This window comes from Coccomyxa subellipsoidea (genome assembly GCF_000258705.1).
Source record: "Coccomyxa subellipsoidea C-169, whole genome shotgun sequence".
NCBI classification, from domain to species: Eukaryota; Viridiplantae; Chlorophyta; class Trebouxiophyceae; family Coccomyxaceae; genus Coccomyxa; species Coccomyxa subellipsoidea.
The window spans coordinates 1,802,827-1,817,930 of NW_005178037.1; the positions used below are offsets into that span (position 1 = coordinate 1,802,827).

General features: G+C 54.4%; 2 protein-coding genes across 2 annotated transcripts; one reads left to right on the top strand and one right to left on the bottom strand.

Annotated features, from left to right (window-relative positions):
- Positions 1 to 287: 287 nt before the first annotated feature.
- Positions 288 to 3,566, top strand: COCSUDRAFT_65796 (NAD-dependent epimerase/dehydratase; the record flags this gene model as incomplete). Its single annotated transcript, XM_005648695.1, has 7 exons — positions 288 to 452; positions 689 to 766; positions 902 to 991; positions 1,313 to 1,541; positions 1,759 to 1,919; positions 2,271 to 2,473; positions 2,825 to 3,566. 7 exons carry the CDS (start codon positions 288 to 290, stop codon positions 2,988 to 2,990), a joined length of 1,092 nt encoding a protein of 363 aa, XP_005648752.1. The 3' UTR covers positions 2,991 to 3,566.
- A 478-nt stretch (positions 3,567 to 4,044) lies between these two features.
- On the bottom strand, positions 4,045 to 8,052 carry COCSUDRAFT_53267 (proton/phosphate symporter; the record flags this gene model as incomplete). Its single annotated transcript, XM_005648696.1, has 12 exons — positions 4,045 to 5,016; positions 5,223 to 5,283; positions 5,447 to 5,567; positions 5,752 to 5,863; positions 5,981 to 6,049; positions 6,212 to 6,409; positions 6,630 to 6,839; positions 7,104 to 7,232; positions 7,396 to 7,566; positions 7,674 to 7,736; positions 7,863 to 7,919; positions 8,035 to 8,052. The coding sequence occupies 12 exons, from the start codon at positions 8,050 to 8,052 to the stop codon at positions 4,759 to 4,761; spliced, it is 1,467 nt and encodes a 488-aa protein (XP_005648753.1). The 3' UTR covers positions 4,045 to 4,758.
- Positions 8,053 to 15,104: the final 7,052 nt, after the last annotated feature.

The following is a 15,104-nucleotide window of genomic DNA, read 5'->3' on the forward strand; positions in this document are numbered from 1 at the left end:
TCTCGTCATCAGACATTACCGCAAAAGCATTGCGTCCGTCTTGACATAAACAGACAAAATAGGAATCATCGTGCACTGACTTGTTGCTGGCACCAGGACCTAGTGACCAGGTGTCTTAATCCAGCCTGAGGCGTTCCCGCGGACTGGCGTTTGAGGCCAAATCAGGCGCTCTGGCAGGGTTCAAACTCCTCGCGCCTTGATGCCACCCAAAGTCTGCACATCTGAAGTCCCATTGACAGGATTGATAATTGAATCCGCCAACCTTGGAAATCAACAGCAAGAATACGATGGTTGAGGCACCCCTCAATGGCGTTGCTCGGGCACTTTCCAACGGGCTGGAGGAGGAGCAGGGTGGCGACTACGTCCCCAAGAGCATCCTGCTCACCGGCGGAGCGGGCTTCATCGCCAGCCACGTCGTGATCCGCCTCTGCAGCAGATATCCCAACACGAAGGTGATCAGCACTCTCCAAGGGCTGGGATCGCAGCTTTTTGTTCTTTATCGCAGCCCTGCGGTAGCTTGGTCAAACCTTCATGCTTGACTTGTGGACCGGAGCTGGAAGGCCCTTGGCACATGGTCAGACCGTCACATGATGTCCACGACAATCAAGTAAATGGGTTGCATGTGGGATCCGGCCTCCAGCAAGCGTTTCTCAAAGGCACATCCTGAGTCGTCCCTTGCAACGCCCAGGTGGTGGTGCTGGACAAATTGGACTACTGCGCGTCCATGCACAACCTGGACGCCGTGAAGGACCTTCCCAACTTCAAGGTACGCAGTGAGCGGTACCGCCAAGCCTTCTGTGTAGTGACCTGTCTTTGAATCCTCGTAATTTTCCCGGTAAAGCAGGAGGGTCAAGTTCTGAGCTCCACGGCTGCGCTTCAGCTTGAGTGTCTTGCTTTGCAGTTTGTGAAGGGAGACATCCAGAGCGCAGATCTCATCAGCTTCGTGCTGAAAGAGGACAACATTGACACAGTCATGCACTTCGCTGCTCAGGTACTGCCTCGCTACTCTTCAGTATGTTGCCTCAATTCCAGTGTCTGACAAAACCGAATGGTCACCATAAATATCCGCATACTGCTCAGCCATGACAACGCCGTCTCTGCTTGTTTAACCTGAAGAGGCACTTGGCTAATCTTTGTATCTATTCAGCAGCATCTGCAGCACCTGTATGCTTTACGAGAGCTGCATTTGCTCTATAGGCACCCTTGCTGCTTTAAAGCTTGTTTTGTAGAATGCAGTGCAGCCCAGAAGTCCCTCAAAGCTTATGCCACATGTCACTGAGTTCTGACATCTGGCTTCTGCCCTGTGCTGCAGACACACGTGGACAATTCCTTCGGCAACTCCCTGGCCTTCACCATGAACAACACTCACGGCACACACGTCCTGCTGGAGGCAGCACGCGTGTACGGCGGCATCAGGCGCTTCATCGCAGTGTCCACAGATGAGGTGTACGGAGAGACCAGCGTTGGACGTGACTCTGGCTGCACGGAGACCTCCACTCTGGAGCCTACCAACCCCTACTCTGCTGCCAAGGCAGGCGCAGGTGTGCATACCCCTCCTTGAGCCATCCTGCATTTGTGTAGGCCATGTTCCACCTTCTTGAAGCATGCATTGAGCCCTGCTATCAAAGGTTCATGATCTGATGAAATTAATGCAGGAATGATGTCATGCATGCATGTGCATTTTGGCAATGTCATGAGATCATGACATGCATGGCTTGGAGTACCTCCTCTGAGACATGTACTGTGCCTGGAATGCAGAGATGATGGTGAAGGCATACATGACGTCCTACAAGCTGCCCTGCATCATCACGCGCGGCAACAACGTGTATGGCCCCCATCAGTTCCCCGAGAAGCTGGTCCCAAAGTTCACCCTGCTGGCCAAGCGCGGCGAGCAGCTGCCTGTGCACGGCGGTGGACAGGTCTGTCGAATGCAAATGCCCCTCATGCATGTATGGTGCACTGACATGACACAGCAGAGGACGTCAGCAATGTTTGGGGCCCATGCTGGATCCTGCATGAAGGCTGCCACATCTCAAACACTGCATGTTGCAGCCCTGATTTCCACAAACCACAGCATGCCATGCTCGGACATGCATGCCTGCGTTGCTGTTGATGTGGGACATGTAGCTCCATGCAGATGGGCTGGTCATGCATGCCCTGCATTGACACTGCTGCTGCTTCCATGGCTGCAGAGTCGACCTGACTGTGCCCAGATGGCGGCACTCGTGATGAGACAAGTGACACTGAGCTGCTCTGGATTCTGCACGCAGAGCACGCGGTCGTACCTGTACGTGGAGGATGTGGCAGAGGCGTTCGACGTGATCCTGCACAAGGGCGTGGTGGGCGAGACGTACAACATCGGCACGCAGAAGGAGCGCACCGTCATGGACGTGGCCAACGCCATCGCCCGCCACTTCAACGTGCCCGAGGAGCGCATCATCCACGTCCGCGACCGCGCCTTCAACGACCAGAGGTGCGCCTCCCAGCCCCCGCCCTCATCACACCAGTCAGTGCATGATGAGAGGCAGCAGCTGCACCCGGATAGTTCCCCGCCCTTATCAGATCTGCCAGTGCATGATTACAGACGTAAGCTGGTCAGGGAGCCTGCAACAGCTTTCCCTCATGCATGTAGTGCTGCCTGAAAAACAAAGAGAGTTGCCGAGGGAATTTGTAGCAGCTGTGCCTCCATGCATGCATTGCATGCTTCAAGCCTTGAATCAGCAAGTCAGCAGGTCCAATGGTCGCTCATGTGAAGGGCTGGTGAGCCCAGTGTTTGAGAAAGTGCCCGTCAGCTACCCCATTGAAGGATGTGGGCCATGTGCAGGTACTACATCTGCGACAAGAAGCTGGCGGCGCTGGGCTGGTCAGAGAAGACCAGCTGGGAGGATGGCCTGGCCAAGACCATTAACTGGTACATGGAGAACGGCTTCAGCTCGCGCTGGGTAGGCGACGTGGACTCTGCCCTGGCAGCCCACCCCAAGGCCCAGTGACGAGCCTGCCAGTAGCAGCCAGCTCAGGCAGCAGGCTCTCATTTGAATAGGACAGCAGCAGCTAAGCCATGATCGACTACTGCTTCTGTACAGCCTCGTGTTTTGTGCGGCTTTCAACCGCTCAGGATGTTCCCTTTTAAGGATTTGATGAGGCAGACCTCTGCATGCCTCTTTCTGTGATTTAATGAGGCAGGAGAAAATGATTAAGACGAGTGAATGCGGACAGAACTGCACCCATCTGTTTGTGCTAATGAGGCTGCAAGCCCACCGTCAATGACAATCCCAAACAAATAAAGATGTGCTAAAGAGGTACCAAAAGGGATAGAGCAGCATTCTGTGCAGGTTTCGTGGCAAAGAGCTGTCCTTCCCTGATGATGCCATGCTCTGTGAATTGCACAGCAACACGGCTGGTAATCTGCTTTCTTTGAATGCAAGAAAATGTATTGAAGGGAGCCACATGTGCTATTGTTTACATCTGAACGCCTGGGGGGAGTCAGATAAAATGCATGTCTGCACTGCTGGTGTACTTAGCGGTTTAGAAGAACGGTATGATACTGGTATGTCTGTGGAGATGAGCAACAGACACCCACGGTTGTTTGATGGTCTTCGGTGGCCCTGTCATTGGTCAGTCCCTGTACTTCGAAATCACCTGAGGAGCTGAAGGATCAGCAGGTGCTGTCCTGAATTCAGCATAGTTTTTACATTCTCGTCAATTAGAACAAACTTTTATGTGACCCCTGTCCAGACTTCCATGTAAGCAGCTTTAGGCGGGCAAAGCAACTGGGACCGAGCACCACACCACATGTGCACCTCAGTGTGCAGCATCAAGACAGGCATTCCTCGTGGAATCCGTGGAATCCGTTAATGGTGACCTGCATGCCATTGCTGGCGCCAGCACTGTCAATTGACGATGTCAATATGTGAATGGTGTGCATTTTGTTGACACCATGCTTTGACTTTCTTGATTGCTATTTCTTCATTTTGGTGTCATTCAACATCGATGCATCTGCTATCATGGTCAGCTACAGGTGCGTTGCATGATCATGACTGGTCATTTGACTGGATCAAAGTCTTTTACACATGGACTTATGAGGATATCTACCCACTATGCTATCCAAGAATTGGAAATGCGGTGTATAGATAAGGGCCATGCATGTGGCCAAAGCCTTTGCCCTTGGCCCAAAGGACAGAGTGATCCCTCTGCTTCCTCAGCAAGGGGCATCTACCGAATTAATCATCTGGAAAGCTGGGTTTCAGGCGTTCGACCATTATGCTGCGCTTGGTCGCTCCATCAGACTCAGGCAAGGCGGACCCGCTTGCAATATCAAGCTGCTTGCATACTTCACAGTGCAACTGCACTATAACAAGCTGCAGCACCTGTGCCATCAATTGAATCTACCGATCAGGACAATATCCTTCATGCACCCTGCACAGCTTCGCTGCGCACTACCTGTCCCACACCCGCTGCACCACTGCTGCGCAAGCGACATACTACTCCTACAATCTAAGGATACTAAAAGTTTGTGTCATGCCCAGCAAGCACAGGAGCGACTCCCGCGCTGCAGTGCAGCTCACAGCCACAAAAAAAAATGAACCTGCACCCGCGCGTATCCTCACACCTCCACAATGTTGGAGCTGCCGAGCATCGCTCACGACCGCCATGCGTCCGGGCAGACGAATTTGCCTCGCACTCCCTCCCGCCAAGTCACATTGCTGACATCACGGCTCTGTCGATGACGTGGCGTCCACGTCATTGATGACCGTAGGCTCAGGCCTGGCCGGCGGGCAGAGAGCCGGAGCTGCGGAGGCCCTCCTCCTTGCGGGCCTTCGCGTCGGCGCCGGCGTTGTAAAAGCGGCCGTACTTGAGGACGTAGCGCTCGAAGAAGGACAGGTTCTTGGGGTGGGTGGCGTCGCCGGTGTAGTTCTCTTGCTTGCCCGCCATGAGTGCGTCGAAGCGGCGGTCGCCCTCGCGCAGGTCCAGCGTCATGATGTTGGGCACGAAGAGCACCGTGAACACCAGACCAGCCTGTGCGCGCACGCGGGAAAAACGTCAAATCGCCAGAAGTGTACCAGTACAAACAGGACAAGAAGGTCCGCCGAGACATGCACAGCATTGTGGCGGGATAGCACTGCAATCTCTGTGCATGCCTGGGGCATGCAACTTGCGCGCTGGCACAGTAAGAATGGAGCAGCGGGCACAGAACAAGAGTCACATGCAGAGGCGGGGCTCACCAGATTGAAGAATGCGGCCACGTAGAACTTGTTGGCGTTTGTGAGGTAGGCAAACCAGATGCTGCAAGAATACCACAGCACAGCGGTCAGTAAAGAAGATGCTTAGGAACACTCCAAGCCAAAGGCACACAGCAACAATGTGACCCCCTCCAGAATCACTACACCCAGCCAGGAGGGATCAATCCACGTGAGCAAAAATACAGAAGTAGGCAGGTATGACTCACCCGGCAACGAGCGCGCCGACCTTGCCGGTGGCGGCAGAGATGCCGTGGCATGTGGCGCGGATGTCGGTGGGGAACACCTCACCAGGCAGCAGCCATGTGGTGGCGTTGGGCCCAAACTGGCCTGCAGCACATGCACGCACGCGTCAGCCAACAAGCCAGCATAACAAGAGTCCTAACGCCCTACCACAAGATATGATCACATGAAAGGATTGCATGTGCACAGCCTGAAGCACTGGTTAATGTACAGAACACCCAAATCAATGTTGAATTAGAGATAACTCCGTGATTTGTTGAAAGGGGCGCACCGAAGAAGGAGGACAAAAAGTAGAGGGCCTGGAACCACTTGATGGCGTTCTTCACCAGCGGGTCGTAGGCGGCAGCGCAGATCAGGAACAGGATGAACACCATCATGAAGCCCTGTCACCCATCCATATCTCTTCTCAGTACCAAGACAGAAGGTCCACCTGCCGAGTCAGTGTCAACCCAGGACATGCATGCATACACTGGTCAATGACAGGCGATCTGGGCACTCACCATGCACTGCAGCCTGACGCGGCCCATCCAGAGCTTGTCAACGGTGAAGGCAGAGAAGTAGTAGCCGACCTGCAAGTCAGCAGATGACAGTCAGGCAACCCTCTGATTCTTCTTGTGCCACGAGTCCATCTTGTTACACAGGCAGTACATTACACTATGGGTGATTGGACTGCCCTTAAATAAGCTACGGCTTTCAGAGATTCTTGGACAGAGAGGGAGTGGTGTGCGCACCAGGGAGACAGAGGAGTTGAGCAGGGTCCACTCGAGGGTGGTCAGGATGGAGGCGCCCGGGTACAGGATCTTGATGAAGGTGGACTGGAACAGCTTGTTGCCGTAGAAGGACACATCCCAGAAGAACCAGGACAGAGCGCAGCCGGCCAGCCTGTGCCAGTAGTAGTACCACAGCACCTGCTGCTCGCGCACTGCAATCTGCACCCCATCAAACTCCAAACTATTAGTCCTTGCTTGTTGCCGTTCAAGTATGAACGTTGCTCTTTCATCAGTCATGATCAATGGTGCGCATGCTCTGCATTTGCTTGATGACAGACGGTTCAGTCACTTCATGACGCGCAGGTGAGTCAACGGCCATTTTCAAAGCATGTACTGTGTGGGAAGGCTGCAAAGAAGCAATGCAGAGGGAGGGGCGCACCGCAGCAGGCTTGTTCTGCTTCTTCCAGACCTTGGACTCCTGAAGGAAGAACAGACGGTAGATGAGCATGGCAGTGACGGGGACGAGGCCCACGCCGAAGGAGATACGCCAGACAGCGTCCAGAGCATAGTGGTTGTACTTGCTGCCGGTCTGGCCAAAGGCAGCCAGCAGCAGGCAGAGCACGGCTGTGTTCACCACGTTACCCCATCCCTGTGGCAGCAACTCACTTGCATTTAATTACTGCGCGCCAGACAGCCAACATGAGATTGACAGTCCCAGGAAGGCGCTTGTGACACTGCCATAGCTGCACTTTTAAGCGCATCTTTTTCTCCAAGCTGGGATGGCCTTGGAAGTGTTGGGCAGGCCTGCACAGTGTCACTCAGTGGCCGTGCCGAATAGGAGAACCAGCCTTCCCAACTATGCGTTAGCAAAATTGGGAAACAAGCAGAATGGCAGGTTGGCAGTGTGTCTGACCTGCATGCTGAAGGTGCACACGACCATCTCTCCGCGGCGGAAGCGCAGGGCCTTGCTGGCCTCGGCGCGCTCAGCAGCACTGGAGGATGCCAGCGGGTACTCTCCACCCACACCGTAGCCGAAGATGAACTGCAACCGACACCTTGCGCAGTCAGCCCATGGCACACCAAGGACCGCAACTCCAAAGCACGCTCCTGATAATGCCCTGACTTGTTGACACGCCACTAGCACAGACAAAAACATGTATCACAAAGGAGGTCTCTGGACGCAGACAAGCAGTGGTGTGGCGCACCTGGGAGATGGCAAACATGATGGCCCAGCCTTGGATGGTGACGCCGTTGGAGGCAGTCAGCATGATGCCTCCCACAAACATGAAGGCGGCGGTGAGCACAGAGCCCCACTTGCGGCCAATCTGGTCGGCGATGAAGCCCATGAGCAGCATGCCCACGATGATACCGCTGACCTGCAGATGCATTAAAATGAATGAGCACGAGAGACAACGTGCATGTCCTTGCCCAAGTTACAGCAGTCAATGGAGGGCACAATAAATTGCACAATGAAGACACACACCTGGACGTAAGTCTCAGCATTGATCAGGCCTTCGCTGCAGGTCTTGTGCTGCTTGTAGCAGTCCTGCACCACGACAACGGCTATTAGCAACATGCAACCCATGGCAGCACGCTATCAGACATCACAAGGCAAGCAGGCATCCTTCTTTGTAGGCACAAGTACCAGCATGGGATATAAAGAAGTAGGCACCTTGTAGGTCTCCTGGAAGATGGGTGTGATATTACCAATGGAGAAGATAAAGTAAGACTGCACAGCAACAAAATGCAAATGTCAGGATCAATAAAAAGCTCGGAACAGGCGATGACGACGGTGGCTGCAATACACAGTCAGACTGCAGCAGATAATGCTCTGAGATAATCACCTCGCAGAACATGCCCATGCCTGGAAGAGCCCAGCTCTTAATCCAGAAGAAAGTGGCCGCCAACCAGCCATGGGCAGTGTACCTGCAGCACAAAGGCTACAATGAGCAGTGTACAGCAACTATTCTCAGCAGAGTGTTTGCAGGTGACAATGCTCAGAGCAAGCAATGATGATGATGATAGACGGCAGGCATGATGCTTACTCCTCGACTTCATAGTCGCGGGTGACCTGGCGATCCGCAACCGCATCATTCACTTTGCCGTTGGTGGCTGGGGCATGGGAAAGCTCCACATCACCCTTGGAGGCCATGGTTGAAGGCTAGTGAGAAGAAAGTCCCTATGGAAGGTCCCTGCAAACAACAAGCATAAGGTCATTGACTTGAAAAATCACTGCTTTCCAAGTGGTGACATCGGTGCAGTCTGGCCAAGAGCCACACTCAAACCAGTTGCGTTGCATCCAACTGACCCTTGGAATAGAGATCAGCCACGTCCTCACCACCATCGGGGATCACTTTGCTCAACCAACGCAGCAACGTGAAACCTCGTCAAAGACGTGAAAACCGATGGGCACTCCAAGCGGTTTGAAGAATGTGTCAAAATCTCTCAATTGCACAGTAGCCGTAATATGCCGATCATTACTCAGCGAACACCCTTCAGATACCGAGATGCAGCAACGTGACGACCAAGTTCCGCTATTCCTATACCTCGGCAATAAGCGCACGTATCGCAGACGATCCCCCTCTTGAAGAGGGCACCAAACACACAAATAACTCCAGACCTTGGCGGCCCAACCATGGCGCAATGTTCATAGCATACGCCACACCGCCGCACTACTGGTGGTGCAAAAAGTTCCGAGAAGCCCATCGCCCTCATAAAAATTCGCGTAGTTCTCCATCGCCGTTCATATCCAACTTAATACGCTCAAGGCCGTAAGGAAGCTAGCCCTAATTTCCTTCAGGCAAAAATGAAACAGAAGGGCCAGGCCGTGTCTCACCTCCGACGAGATCAACAAGCGGAGACAATCCGCAACATACCCTCACACCCGTTCACAGGTGCTCCGCGGTCTATGAAGAATCTTTCGCCTCCCACTGCGTTTCTGCTCCAAATATTTACTGCTGGGATTCTTCTGCTCCTCGGCAAAAAGGAATATGCTCTCTGGAGGGCCCCCCGGTGGGTCCCCCGGTTGTTCCTTTTGATCACGTTGGATGACTCACTCCGATCGAAACGCGGTAGACGCCTCGGGAGGAAATAATCAGAGCTCTTGAATATTCACTCTTCGACTCATGACCTCCCTTTCAAAGGAAGATCCTCAGAGGAAGCAATTGTGCACTAATTTTGTTATGCGTGCTGTTCTTGCTCTTTTATATTTGATCGCAGAGTGGGGTCAATGCCTCGATGTTCCTGTAAGGTTTATTTTCACATCTTGCTCTCAACTTGAGAGTCTCAAGAGGAAATATCGTTTCTAATCACCACTTGTGAGTCGTCAGATACATCATGTAAGAAAGGAATTACGCTTTTAGCTGGAAGAAGAACCTTGCAAGGGCATTTGACATGTCCCTGCATTCTGGGATGTGTCGTTTAAGAGAGGACTGGCCTGTGGGAAAAGTACGATGGTGAAGAGGTCGCGAGTCGAAGATGTCATCCAGATGTCAAATCCCTTTATAAACGCCAAGAAAAGGAAGAAAACAGGAGATGCAGAAGGGAGAGTGCAGCATACCATCAAATACTACGTGTGGGAACTGCTTAGAGATAAGCCATCGGGCCTTACCGTGGATGAATTGGTGCACGAAATGGAAAGCCGTGAAATGCGGTCTTTTGCGAACTGCAGCAAACCAGCGTCTCAGGTGCAGATGTGGCGCGCAGTTGTGAGGGTCTGAGTGTAAATTTGAACTTGCAATTCAAGTCCAGAACTGTCCATTTTCTGCAAACACGTTATATTGCATGTGCCTGTGCAGCTGAGCGTTGAGCTGAACAGGGCCAAGGAGCACTTCACGCAGAATGCCACCACCAAGGCGTGGAGCCTCCTGTGTGTGCCGGCACCCTCCGCTGCATTCCGCACATGTCACTTTACTTGCACCTGCTCCCTGCAGAATGATGACCACTCTGACATGTGCAGGCCGGATGTTCTTGCGGTAATAGAGCAGGCACCACAGGAAGCAGCTACGGGGCTGGAACCGCCGCCTGTTACCCAGCCAGAATCTGTCACACCAGCAGCACTGCCTCAGTCACGTCCTGTGGAGGAGCAACAATCAGGACCAGAGCCAGTTGCTTCACATGCAGCGGTCGGCAGCAGCGCTCTCAGAGAGGACGCACCAGATGCGGCAGTGGCAGGCTTTCAAGAACCAGAAGCTAGGGATGCCAGCATGGCAGTTGCCGGCCAGACCATGCGGAGGCCAGTCATTGTGGAGCAGCCCAGAAGAGCATCTGCAGAGGAAGATGCTATGGAGCAATCAGCACAGCCTGCCAGCACGCATGCGGCTTGCGAGCCATCTTGTGCGCCACGCAGCTCTGGGGCCCCAGCTCGTCAGCCTATTGATGCTGGCGTCGGTCCTGTAGCCTTGCAGCCTCAGCGACTCAGCGTTGAGGAAGCAACGCAGCTGCCTGCTGGGGACGAAGGGCCCAGCACCGTTGACAGCGTGCAGCCGCCAGAAGATGCGCCAAATCAGGACATACGGGAATGGTTTGGAAGTGTGAAGACGCAGCCTGGGTCTCGTATCACGGCTGCAGCTGATGCCAGCCCTGGGGCAGCCGCGGTGTTGCCGCGCTTTGTGCTGTCTCCAACAACAGGAGTGTTCAGGGCAGTCGACCCCTCGCCTGCCAGCCCCATGAGCGATGTGGGCGCCCAGGACAGGCCAGCTCTGTGGCAGCAGCTCGCCACTTCAGCCCTGTCCAGCGATCAGCGCGGTGCCTCGTCACTTGCACCACCTGCACAGCAGCGGTCCAGTGAAGGCAGATCTCTTCCAGCATCTGGCTCGGCTACTGCGCCCAAACAAGCAGCCACCTTCAGTCAGCAGGAGCAGGCACATCAGTGGGCACCGGATCCCCAGATCTCCATGCCAAAGGGGTTGAACAGCGTGCGGGCCAGCAGGGAGGGGAGATTGCAGATGGCAACACCGGGCAGCGCAGCAGCCAATGGGGAGGCCAAGCTAGCTAATGGCGGTTCCTTAGGCGCCATCAGCCCTGTTGAGCCAGCAGAAGGTGCAGGGAAGCTTCCTGCGACTCCAGTCTCCTTTGATGATGCAGAGGTGAGCATGCTACGGTTGGTAGCTCTTCAATTCTCTGGCCCTGCCTTCCATAATTGTGCAGGTTCACCTCCTATGCCACCAATATCCACCAGTCCTTCACAAGCTGCCACCGTCAAACAGCTAAGGCATGCACTATTCCACTCTCAGGAGGATCCGAGCCTGTCAGAAGACGCTGCAGTGCGATGGCTGCCGAGCCCACAATGGACGCACCCCAGTGGCGGGCAGCTGTCGCCAGGCATGGAGTCCTCGGCCGCCCCTCTGCTGGGCACGCTGCCGCATTGGCCGTACGCGACCCTCTTTCCGACCACTCCGGAGCGCGCCGCACCCGCCACGCTGCGCACGCTGGAAGAATGTCAGCCTGCATTCCCTGCAGACAGTGAGCAGCCGCCCTGGGCGCCTGACCTGCTGGACGTGACCTATGACGCGCCGGTGCTGCCTCGCTCCCACACACCCACGCAGCCTGTGCAGCTGCTTGGAGATGGGGAGCACCCTGTAGTGCTGGGCACTGCAGCTGTCCCCACAGCAGGAGCACTGCCCTCCACAGCAGGGTTGCCACCCATCAGCCTGCTGGGCGCAACTCCAGAGTGGGCTCCTGGCGCTGGGCTGCTGAGTGATGCCCTGCCGGAGCCCCTCGCCAAAGCTTCAGCAGTTCGGGATCCAGCTAAGAGAGAGCCAAGCGCAACAGCCGGAACTGCGCCTGCTCGTGCAAATACGGAGCCTGCCCTTGACAGGAGGCGGGAGAGCCCAGGTACGGCACTTGAGGTCCAGGAGCCAGAACAGGGCGCCAGGCACAGCAGCAGGGAGCCGGCTCCAGAGCGCCGCAGCAGCGAGCGCGCGCATCACGAGAGCCGGCACCACCCCTCCAAATCCGGCAGGGATGACAGGCAGCGCAGAGAGGCTGACAGGGACGGGCACAGCCGACGCAGAGTGGGTGAATATGACCACCAGCGGGAAAGTGGCAGGGATGACGAGAGGGAGAGACAGCGGGAGAGTGCAAGGGACAGGGACAAAGAGAGAGAGAGGCAGCGGGAATATGAGAGAGACAGAGACCGGCGCGGCAGCAGGGATGAGGATGCTGGCAGGGAGAGGGCTCGGGAGCGCTCGAAGGGTGATGATCGCGAACACAATGACGGGCGCGGAGGCGGCCACCGGGGCAGCGCACAAGAGGACGGCCGCCGCCACAGACGAGACGACGATTACAGGGATGACTACCGCGATGACTACAGGGATGACTACCGTGACAGCCGGCGCCGCGTCAGCGCTGAGGAGACGCGGCGGCCGAGCAGGGAGGGAAGCAGGCCTGAGGACAGGCCAAGGGAGGCGCATCGAAGCCAGGGGCGCGAGCGTGAGAGAGAGGAGGACCGCGGCGCGAGCAGGCATGCATCCCGGCGGCCCAGGAGCCGCTCTGGCACGCGAGACAGCGCCACGCCGGACGACGACTGGCCCTTTGATTCTGGGCGCATCATCTCGTGCAGGTGAATGAGAATCTGCAGCATGCTTGTTGACAGTTGGGCCTTTGCCTTTGGCTGCAAAGGAGAGGTTTTGATGCTGAGGTTCTCTTATAGCCAGGCTGCCTGCGTCATGCTGGCCTGTTAAAGGAGAGCCATTCAAAGATGAGTGTATCCTGAGCAATTCATGCCGTGCAATGCACCGTTCTGCCTCATGACACATTGTCAATGCCTTGCAGTGAATCTGCATTGGCAGACAGCATGCTGCGGATGACGTTTGGGTCGGACATACGGAAGGATCTGGAGGGCATGGACAAGCGCACGGCAGTCTTCCTGTGGGACTATGACCGCGAAAGGCTGCACGGCATCTTTTATGGCGGCTCTAAGGCCGTGGAAGAGCCCAAGTCCAGAAGCGCAACTTTCCTATACGAGGTGAGCTGCCAGTCTTGCCCACCTGCGCATGCATGCGGCTCCTAGAGCCCAAGGGATTGATCACTTTCTCTAGGACTGCTTGAACTTATGCCGTAAGTACGCATGCATTGTGCATGCAGGGGCAGGGGTCATGATTTAGCTAGCCATGTTTCTTATTGAGTGCGCTTCACCTTTAGCAGCAGCACTTGAAGCATCTCCTGTTTGGAAGGATGCTCTTGTCCTGACCCGGTTGCATGCGCACTGCACAGGTGAGGGTGAAGGAATTCGCGCACTATCACTCGCTGCCTTGGGACATCGTCAAGCGCACAGTGCCTGGCAACGGAACCACGCATCAGGGCCAGCACTTGCTCAAAATGCGGATCGACCGCGGCCATGTCCTGAAGCTCTGCAGAGAATTTGCCAAAAACAACTGAGAGTTTGGCAGTGCCCTAGGGCCTACCTACTAGTAGTACTCCCGTTGGTGGGCGGAAATCGGGCACTACCAAGTAGGTGGGAGGTAATTTAGTGTGTAATAGTTTAAGGAGGAAGATTAAGTAGGTTAAAGACCTCACAGACACGCACAAAGAACCCCATGAACCCTGTCGCTATGCGTTATGCTGACTGCGCCCCTGTACCAATAGCAGATCAGACAGGAGCGATCAATCTTGAAGTTTTCCTGACATCTGACTGTATTACTGTATTTGGTATTTTATCAGCTTCAAGTTGATCAACTGTTGACTGTGACCGTGTGACACTGGCACTTGGACTGGGAGGTTGCCACTGGCACTAGTGGACTTGGACTGGCAACCTCCCAAACTCAATAATGGTACCGCCAGCTGTGAGGTGAATAAGCTCTGGCAGAGGCATGCCTAATGAAGATTGGTTGGTATTGCAAATTAAAATCAAAATTCCATGTTTCTGTTGGTCCCTGATTCACAATTGAGGGAAAGTTAGAGGGAACGGCGTTAGACGGACCCTTCCATAAACATCTGTAAAACATCCCGGCTAAGTTTGTGGACTTTATCATTTTTCGCTTGAATAAGCAAACCAACTTTTGCCTTTTGGAACTGAATATCGGTACTATTCTGCATGCAACGTAGTGCGCGTTTTTGAAAAAGACGAAAATTGGGCATTTCTGGACCAGTTTTCGAGCATCCGTCCCGAACGCCTGTAAGTTTTGCATTTTGAGCCATCAGGGCCACTGAAGGATATGAAGTAACTTCGTGAGCTACTTTGGTTCTCATTTGGGACACAAGGTGCGTGCTATGCTACGTTTCCTCACAACGCAGACGTGCCCCTGCTTGATGTGCCAGGTGATAAAATATTGACATGATATGGTCGAGAATACGTGTATAGTCATTTTTCAATGTATAGAACCAGTCTGTGGGGCGAAAACTCCCTGGGCTAGCACGGTCGTTAGGACATCCACCAGCTCATCCACTCTGGCATGTCTTTTGTCTCTACTGGTTTTCATCATCGTGCTCGGGATTTCTTGATCCTTTGATAACGTATACACCCTGTTTGATAGGTGTGAAGCGAAAGCGCCTGCATGCATGCATAGGAGCATGTCCAAGGTGCAAAGATGTAAGCCTCCCGCCACATCATATCTTGAGGCCCATAGCACCCCATGAAGGCTTTCACTGTATGAATTTCATCAAATCAGAACGCTTTCATTTTTGTGTGTGATGAGTGCACCATGGATCAGCACCTACTTGCTACTTTTTTTTGCATGATGCTTGGCCCGGAATTGTCCCTGCTAGTGGGAGCTAGTGGAAGCTGGCGACATACATGGTCTTTGCACAGGCTGGTGTGTCTTTGCACCAAGCACGTATGCTTGCACCGTTGCAGAGCTCACGATCTGGGATGTTGGTTGATGCAGGGGTGCTCAGCAAAGTCTAGGCTGTTGAAGGACCTGAGCTGGCGTAAACATAGTGGAAGTCACCGCGACTCTTAGCGGACTGGGAACAC